The following is a 9,075-nucleotide window of genomic DNA, read 5'->3' as shown; positions in this document are numbered from 1 at the left end:
GCTTCCTGTGCTGATGCATTCTCCCTTTTGCTTTGTCAGAGAGTCATCCTGGAGCAGCCCSCTCTGCATCACTCAGTAGAATAAAWACCCTTTAAAATCTTAGAATAAAAACACTTTTTGTTTGGTTTGGGGTTTTTTAAGGAGTGGCTGAAGATGCTGGTTTGGTTTCTAGATCAGCCYCTCCCTGCAGCTCTGAGCTGGAGCATCTGGTGCAGATGGAGGACTGGGAAATGGGTCACCTGTTCCTGGAGTTCTCTGTTTATCCCACCCCTCATTTGAGTCTAATTAAGGTGTTTTTGGGGTGATTCAGCCCTTCTGACCCTTTAGCCTGTCAGGGGTGGGGTGAGAGGAGCTGCAGCAGCCTCACTAATTGTCCCAGCCAGGACTAATTGTGCAAACTGTGCCTGGAGGTGCTGAGACCCAGTAAATGCTCTGGTTCATCATTTGTTCTGCCCTTGAAGGACGAGAGGATTGCTGAACTCGAGGAGAAGATCAAGACTCTTCAGAAAGGAGAAGGTAAAAATTATTCTACCTTTGTGGTACCTGTGGGAGAGCTGCAGAGCTCTGGGTAGGGCGACAGACCAGGTTTTGGAGACATCCAAAACCCAGGAACCTCCTTGTGAGAGGTCCCAGCCACACAGAGAGGCCATTTCCCAAAGCAGATCTGCACTTTAACTCGTGTCTGTTCCTCTGGTGTGGCACAAAACATMATTTCCTGACCTATTTTCTCTGGGTTTCTAAGTTTCCATGGGTAAAAAGCCAACCACAGCACTTGAGGATGGTCAGAACCCCCAAGAGCAGTAAATTACTGAGAAGCAGAGAAAAACCAAAAACCTGCTTGGAGTTTCCCACAGGATTCCAGGTCCTAGCTCTAAATTGACCCCAGCTTTCAGTGAGTCACAGAAKGGCTTTTCCCTGCTCAGTTCCCTGGAATCCAGCAGCTTTCCAGCCCACACACATTTCCTGCAGTGGCTGAACGGCCCTGSCTGTGCAGAGCTGTGGTGAGTTCCCCATTTCCTGAGCACAGAATAYCAACGTGTCTGTGAAACCACCAMCATGTGGTTTGAACCTCYTKRTGCATTGTGCTGGCATTTCAGGATYCAGCTTCAGTGGACACTGCTCATTCTTGAGGCTGACAGAGCCACCAATTTCCAGTGTGGAATTGCCAACAGCACCACTCACATCATCCCCCAGTGCAGAACTTCAGCAGGGCTGCTCACAACTGTCTCTCAGTCTGTCAGCATTGGTGCCAAACCTCTCAATTGTCACATTCAGCTCATGTTTGATGAGTTCATGGGGCTGTGCCTSGTGTGACACAGATCTCCTTTGAGGATCTACATGGAAAGATCAGGGTTTCTCTTACAGATGCTGCTGATTCTGCTACAGAAGAGCTGGAAATGAGGTGCCTTCAGCTGCAGAACCAGGTCTGGGAGATGGAGGTGAGGTGTTGCTCTGCTTGCCCTGAGCCAGCTGCTCCTTTGGGATCATTGCAGTCCCAGTTTGGCTTTTTTCCAGCTGCTCCTTTGGGATCACTGCAGTCCCAGTTTGGCTTTTTTCCAGCTGCTCCTTTGGGATCACTGCAGTCCCAGTTTGGCTTTTTTTTCCAGCTGCTCTTTGGTTCATCACAACTCTACAGCTCTGAACAGAAAGAGCAGGTTGGATGTGAGCAGCAGGGCAGGAGGTTTTGAACACACAAACCTCTGTGCTTCCTGCAAGCTTCATTTTGATTTCCAGGGGTGCAGAAATGCCCTTTGCAGCTCCTCCACTGTCACTACAAATCTTTCCTCCTCCCTTTTCCTGATAGAGCTGCTATCACTGCCCTGCCAGAGTCTGTCTGTCTGTCTGCCAGGGCCGAGGAGCCCCAGGACAAACYTCTTCCCCCTCCCCTTCTGCCTCTCACAGTCACAACTGGCTGYTCTCAGGCTCCCATTTCCAGTTTTCTGGTCACCAGCACTGATTTGACTTTCCTCTTTCAGCGGTTCCTGAATGACTATGGTCTGGTTTGGGTTGGAGAGACGTGGGACCAGCTGGAAGATCCAGAATCACTCCAGGATGAAGAGGAGCTGCCAGCAAGGAACATCTGGAATCCAGGTAAAGCACCAGCACTCGTGGCTGAAGGTGCTATCCCAGCTGCCACTCCATGCTCAGAGAAGGGAGAGTAGATAARCCCCAAAACCTCAGGATTTGGGTCTTCAGAATTTGTGATTCTGTGCCAAGATCTTCATATCGGTCCAGCTCAGGGACACAGACATGGAGCTGTCTAACAGGAGCTCAGCAGAAGGTTTAATTTTATTTATTTGTATTTTGTACACCCTTCTSGGGGCAGAGGAGAGAATCTGATGGCTCAGCCCTTCAGGAGGAGCCCTCATTGCAGCTGCTTCCTGCAGAATTCACAAACCCTGCACATTTGACTGCTCTATAATGACATTGGCACAGAGTGGGTGGAAAGCAGAAYCAGGTGCTTTGTGTACATACAAGCTGTAGTAATTTACCCACRGAGTCTGAGAGCATTGTTTGCCTTTCCTCCCAACCACGTGAGGGGTTTGATTGAGACCTGACTCTGCCCACTGGGGTCCCACAGTTTTGGCAGTGCCTCCTTAGGAAGTGGTGGCAGAGTTAAAAAAGAAATTTTTTTGTGCTGCAGAGCCAATGCTGCATCCTAAGAACCATGCAAATATTAGACCAGGCCTTCCCTTCCACACAGGAGAGGAGACAGAGGGAGATCAGCAGAAACAGTTTTGGTTTCAACTCCCTGACCCTTGCCAAGGGTATTTCCGCCCTTTAGCAACTTGTAAAAAGCAGAACAACCCAGGACTTTAACACAACTGAAATCTTTTCTCTCATTTCCTCTGCTGATTTCGTTCCTGTGTCTCCTCACAACCCTTTTACTGCCTCACCCTGCAGCACCCAGACAAACATCCTGCCTGTGTTTACCCTGGCACCTCCTCAGCACCTGTGCCCTGATCCATTGATCCAATCTGCTTAATCCAAGCCGTGCAGCTCCTCGTCATGCAGTGCACAGGAACAGCACAACACTTGTGAGAGGATAAACAAGCCCAGGAGTGTGGTGTGGGCTCTCTGTTTGCAGCCTGGTGCTGCATCCTCTGCCCTGCCCTGCCCTTGTGGTTTCACACACGCCCCTGTAGACCTGGCAGCTCTGTAAACATGTGAGAGCCAAAGCACAGGCAGCCAGAAATGTCTCACACACCTAGAATTCACACAAATAAATCTGCTCAGCCACCACTCCTTTCCCCATAACTCTGATTCCTCTGTCGCAGGTGAAGCCATTGTTTGCCAGCGCCAGATCGATTTTGATTTAATYTTGGAGAACATTAAGGATTTGAACTTGCTGGTCGGAGAAGGCATTTCTGAGATCGAGCACACGCCCCAGGGGGCTCGGCTGAGGAGGCCAGAGCCCCTCCCTCTCACCCTGTACCAAAATGGGATCATCGTGGGCAACGGAGCCTTCCGGCCCTACCAGCACCCAGCCACGCAGGTAGGGAAGGGCTGCAGAGGAATTGGAGTCATCTCAAACCACTCACTGAGCYCCAGGAGAGGGGAGAGGCCTTCAGAGCTCATCTCAGTCCTCCAGAGGAGTCCAGCTCCACACTGCATCCACCAGTGCCTTTAAAGCTTTGTGTGTCTGTGTGCAGTAATGTTTAGAGATKGAGATTGTGTGTCTTTGCTGCAGAGCTTTCTGCACGGCCACAGCACCACAAACAGGAGCAGAAAGAAAGGTCAGAAAGGTCAGTCTGAGCTAACCAGAGTGTCTGAGGTGTGACCACGAGCCCTCCTGTTGTTTCAGCAATGTCTGCAGGACATCATGGATGGTTATTTCCCCTCAGAGCTGCAGCCACGCTACCCCGATGGTGTCCCCTTGCAGGTGAGTGCCCACCCTGCTTTGGGGCAGGAATTGCCCTCTTGCTTCCCAAGATGTTGAGGTTTTCATTTCTCAGTGTGCTGGGGAGGCTGAGGTTTGTGCTCTGTGCAGGTGTGTCTGGGCAAAGGGAGGCACAGGGGGCACCTGCAGCAGCCGTTACAGGAAATGTTTGGCACCAAGGTTCAAGGGTTTCTGTGCCTCACTGAGCTCGGCTTGAAATGAGGTTTCTAAGAGCACAGCAGGCTCTGTAAAACAAGCAGCACATGCAGGAAATGAAGAGCTGTGTCATAAAAAGATTCTCAGATAGTTCCCTTGGAAAAGCTTTTAAACTGAGATTGAACAAGTACATTTAAAGAGGATGGCATGAGAGTTTATTTTGCCACAGTTTAAATGGATTTGACCATGTGAGGTTCTCTTGGGCCYCAGTTTTTGATTGCTCAGAAATGGCAAAGAGCCAAAGCCACATTTGCAAGCAGAGAGCCTCAGAGGACTCAAATCTGGGTCTTGGAGGGCACCTGAAATGTCAGCAGGGACAACCAGAGGCTGGACCTACCCTGTGCCACCACAAAAGCAGGGCACAAAGGCATGAGCAGCACAAGGTCAGGCCAGCAGCAGCGAGCTGGGAGCTGTGCAAGTCAGGCAGCCACGTGGAACTGGGGTTGTGCAAAGCTCTGGGGACTGAGGTTCCCCAGAACCTGCTCATCACTGGCTTTGGTTGGGGTTTCTAAGTGCTGGGTGTCATTACTGTGGTTTATTGGGTGTGATGCAGAGAGAAGAGCTCGAGCAAAAGGCAGATTTGCTCACAGGTCACTGACAGGAGGGATGTGGTGTTTCAGAAGCGAGATTTTCCAAGGAGCTTTCCTGGTCTTGGGCAGATGGTTGGAACTTCAGAATCCAGCAAAGTGCAGGAAACCTCTGAGATCACAGGTAAAATCCTAAAGCTGCCTCAAAAATGCACCTCATTCCCTAAGAGGAGGGTTCTTAAAGCTTGCCAGGGTGGCAGGAGGGCAATGAGAGAATCTCAGCAAGGAAGGCAGCACTTGTGGGTCAGGGTCTGCTGCTGCCTCAGGAGCTGGGAGCCACACACAGGATCCTCTCAGCATTAACCCTCCTAAAGAATGAGACATGACAAGTAATAAAAGAACAGAAATTCAGCAGGTTTCAAACAACATACCTGCCCTGTTCCTTTCTGAAAAGCCAGGCCCCTTCTGCCTTCACCACATCAAAGGATGCTGAGGGAACACTGCAAGCCTTGAGGAGGACTYGCTTGCAAACATCTCTCCTTTCTCATTCCAAAAATGTAGAGACCTTCAAGCCAAATCAATCATAACTGTACTGAATATGGGACAGTTTCTCTTCAGGTTTTCACAACAGAATAAAGGACAAAGGCCACAGATTCCTCATTTTGCTTCCAGACACTCGCAGTCTGTGTAAGCAGCATCTGACAGGGCTGGGAAATCAGTCAGAGAGACAGAAAGCAGWGTGTCTGTGGGTGCATCACTGAATGCCCACCCCATTTACAACCCCTGAGAATCCAATGTGCTCATCACCCCAAGGCTAAAGCTAAATATTCCCTTTATCCAACCAGTAAAAAAAATAAATGTCCAAACAGAAAGGAATGGACATGTACAAACACATCCCCACAAAGTAAAAAATGTCCAAGCCTGTAAAATGGTGATAGTCCTGGTTTTTGACAGCAGAGCTACATGCCTGCTGTGCATCCCAGGCTGCACAATTCTCACTGTTAATGTTGACAATCAAACAGTCAGAGGGGCAGAAATTGGGACAACTTCAAGAGAGGAACCCAGAGCTRCTCTGGGGTGCTGAGAGCTCTCCCTGTCGGCTGCTGAGCTCTCTCCTTTCMCCAAATCAGCCTCTTCTGAGGGCAAAATGTTTGTCACAAAGGTCACACACAGACACATGTCCCCTCTGCTCTGGCAGGTCCCAAARCCTCCCTGGAGCARTCTGCCACACTTTCCAAGGCCCTGSAGCACAGAGGGAGAGKGGTCAGTGCCCGAGGTGTGGCTGGAGCAGCACCACAGGTATGAGTGGAGTTCCCAGACATCTCCAGAGGAGAGTGGAGACACCCTCCAAACYCACCTGGCTTTGTCTGCAGGGCTCTGATGGGCAGAGCAGTGAAGAAATCCTGGTGGAAACATCCAGGCTGGCTGCCCTGGAGAGGCACAGGTACAGCCAGGATCTCCTCTTCCTCCTATTTYATCACTGCAGCTTTAGTTCAGGGGSTTCAGTTGAAGTAAATGGACTTTYYCCYYTTWTAYMYYWKMRMWASAKAYAWWAAAAAMMSCCAAGTTTGGTCTTTTGGGAAAACYAYTGAATTTTTCATGGCAAACATGCCACATTTTACATCTCTAACAAAAAGCTTCTGTTGTTCAAAATGTCACTTGTTTATGTGAAAGTTTTCCCGACAGCAAGCCAAGGCCTAARAGTTTGAAACCATTGAAGGARCTGTTTGCAGSCACATTAAATGGAGAATCCCTCCAGGAAACTGATGCCCAAGTGGGAGATCTCACTAACAGCACTTTTCCACTCATTTTTCTGGCAAGCCAAGACCCAAATAGCTAATGAAAAAAAACCTCGAGCAGATTATTTTTAATCAAAGAAGTAGGGCAAAGTATGTACCAGACAGCCCTGATTTAATATGAAAAAGCTAAAAAAGGTCCACAACCCTCTTCAAGGCACCTTCAGGCTGGGAGAGCCAAGCAGCAGTTTGGGCAGGGGTTGGTCTGGCTGCCATGGTCAGATGGGGCTCATTCACCTCAAGGACATCCCCAAACATGAAACTCCTCTCCTGTTGCACTCATGGAGGCTCTGCCCGTTGGGCTGACAGGATTTTCTGACCCTAGGGTGAAGCCAACAGAGGAGGCTGAAGCTGCTGGCCCTGAGTTCTGCACTCTGCGCATCAAATCCGAGAGTGGTGAGCAAACCTAYGAGGTGAAGATGCTGCTGACAGACACCATCGGGGACCTGCGCCGCCACCTCGCCCACATCAGGTGGGTCAGGGCTGCCTCCCCTGCTGGGCTGGCTCTGTGGGACCAGGAAAGGGTTCTGAGGCCCTGGAGATTCCAAAATCAGTCACAGCCCCAGYCCTCTGCCCACCAGGCACTCTCCAGGCAGCAGGTCCTGAGAAACTCAGAGCATTTCGTACCCACCATGGAGCAGCAGTGATGAATTTCATCCTCCCAAAATTGCCATCAGACCCAACCCCATCACTGCCTTTGCCTCCTTCCAGCACTCACCCAAGCTGTGCCACCATTCCCAAAGTGCTGGAAGCTGAGCTTGGCTCAGCCAGGCCTATGTCCYAACACATCTAACGCTGCCCAAGGGCTCACTCAGCCTTTTGGGGACACTTCCAGATGGCTCAGGGCCCCCTTTGCTCTCCCCTCTTCCCACTCCTCGGTGTGAGCCCAGGATGAGCTCAGTGCTGCTGGGACACACGAATCTCCCTCCTTCCCACCACAGCTGTGCTGCTGGAAGGGCTGCTCCGGGCTTGGCTGGCTGCAGTTTGGGCTGGAAGCTCTTTATTCTGCTCTTGCATAACCACAGCTGGATCAGTCAAAGCATCTCAGCAAAACCTTGGGGGATCCCGGGAGTAGGAAAGATTGTGCTGTTCTTTCCTAGGGGTGGAAACTCGGGCTCGTTTGAGATCATCAGCACCTTTCCCCAGAGGGTTTACACCGATGACTCCAGGAGCCTGCAGGAATGTGGGCTGGTCCCCARCGCCTCCCTGCTGCTGCGGAGAAGGGACCCCTCCCCACAGGAGGGGATGGAGCTGCAAACACTCGGAGAGCTCTGAGCAGGAAGGAGCTGCCTCTCACCGTTACCCAACCTGCCCTGGCTGGAAAAGGGAGAGTTTCCTTTCCAGATTTGGTTTCACTGTGCCATTACCAGGGATGCAGAAGAGCTGGGAGCAGCCATTTGGTGACTCCTTTGGCAGAGGGGGCCAGGCCCAGCCCTGCTCCTCACAGTGGGTGCTGGTCCCCAAGACAGGAGGGCTCCCACCACAGGGACACCTCCATCTGCTCCWGGCCTGGCTCCTCATCTCTGCAGAGGTTCCACAGGCTGACCCCAGCTCAGGGGAGCCTGCCAGCTTCACTTGGCACCTGAGCTGGGCTCAGGGACTCTGGAGCAGCGCGATGGACACAGCCACGGACAGTTTGCCTTCCACACAAAGCTGCTCCCTACAGATTTCACCTGCACAAACAGGCTCTGTGCTCTCTGCTGAAGCTCAACCTGAAGGCCTTGAGCCGTTGCAGTGCTGGGGCTGAGCCAGMCTCGACTCAGGCGGGTGATCCTGCTCCTGGGTTTCCTGTACGTGCACGGCTCCTTCCCTTGGACAGCCCCCAGCTCCGGCCTGCCGGGCGGTGCCCGCCCTCCTCCCTCCCGCTGGATGCTGCAACAGGACACCGTGTCATTGGAGAAGAGCATAATCCCTCGGCGGCTCTGCCGAGCCCTGAATAAAGCATCTTCCTCCCTCTCCCGTGGGCTGGGGCTGCACTCTTCCCTTTCCCTCTCCCTTTCCCCAGCACATTCCTCCCATTCCAGCTGTGACAAGCTCTCACTTGACTCCCCGCTGACAACACTCCCACTCATGCGAGGCACTGCCTTCTGGCAGATTCCCTCTTTGCACAGACCCAGCCCTCAGTCGAGGCTCCCAATAAAACCCTTTATTTCAGCTGCAATTCCCACTTCCTTTAGATTTCAAAGGCACAGTTGCTGTGGAAGCTTAGGGTGCCCAGAGCTGCACAAGTCAAACACAGGAAGGAGAGCAGCTGCTTCCACAGCTCCCCGTGAGCAGTGACTCAACCCACACAGCCCTCCCTTTGCTTCCTCCTTTCTCCACCTGTAGCAGACTCAGGAGCAGCTGTTTCCCCTGCCCCTCTGGATCCCAATCTTTGTGTTAGGGSTTTGTTTTTCTCTCCCATGTCTGGCTGAGGCTGTCCCTGCCCCAGGCTGCCCCTGTCACCACRCAGAGGAGAGGAATGCTCTGGTACCTGTCACTGCTGYGCTGTAGGACATTCAGACACAGCCTTTGATTAGCAGCAGCAATCTAAGGTGTTAAAATCTTTGTGTCAGGCTGCAGCAGCACGTACAACCCACTTAGCTTCTCTCAGCTGGAAATGACTCACAGTCCATAAGGTAGGGTGATGTTTAACCTGTAGCCAAAATAAAACCAA

General features: G+C 51.7%; 1 protein-coding gene across 1 annotated transcript in view; it reads left to right on the top strand.

The window, feature by feature from the left end:
* The window catches only part of UBXN11 (UBX domain protein 11), a 9,775-nt gene extending 760 nt beyond the window's left edge, over positions 1-9,015 (top strand). Inside the window, exons 3-12 of the mRNA XM_057382553.1 lie at positions 462-516; positions 1,366-1,439; positions 1,977-2,091; positions 3,279-3,496; positions 3,806-3,883; positions 4,687-4,807; positions 5,822-5,922; positions 5,997-6,067; positions 6,745-6,891; positions 7,520-9,015. Of these exons, the coding sequence (XP_057238536.1) occupies positions 462-516; positions 1,366-1,439; positions 1,977-2,091; positions 3,279-3,496; positions 3,806-3,883; positions 4,687-4,807; positions 5,822-5,922; positions 5,997-6,067; positions 6,745-6,891; positions 7,520-7,694 (1,155 nt within the window). The 3' untranslated portion in view covers positions 7,695-9,015. The remainder of the gene's footprint in view (positions 1-461; positions 517-1,365; positions 1,440-1,976; positions 2,092-3,278; positions 3,497-3,805; positions 3,884-4,686; positions 4,808-5,821; positions 5,923-5,996; positions 6,068-6,744; positions 6,892-7,519) is intronic.
* Positions 9,016-9,075: the final 60 nt, after the last annotated feature.

Source organism: Malurus melanocephalus, unplaced genomic scaffold (assembly GCF_030028575.1).
Source record: "Malurus melanocephalus ecotype Western Australia unplaced genomic scaffold, MMel_1.1 scaffold_575, whole genome shotgun sequence".
Taxonomy (NCBI): Eukaryota; Metazoa; Chordata; class Aves; order Passeriformes; family Maluridae; genus Malurus; species Malurus melanocephalus.
Note: the sequence above shows the minus strand (reverse complement) of the source record. Positions and strands in the feature narration are given on the sequence as shown.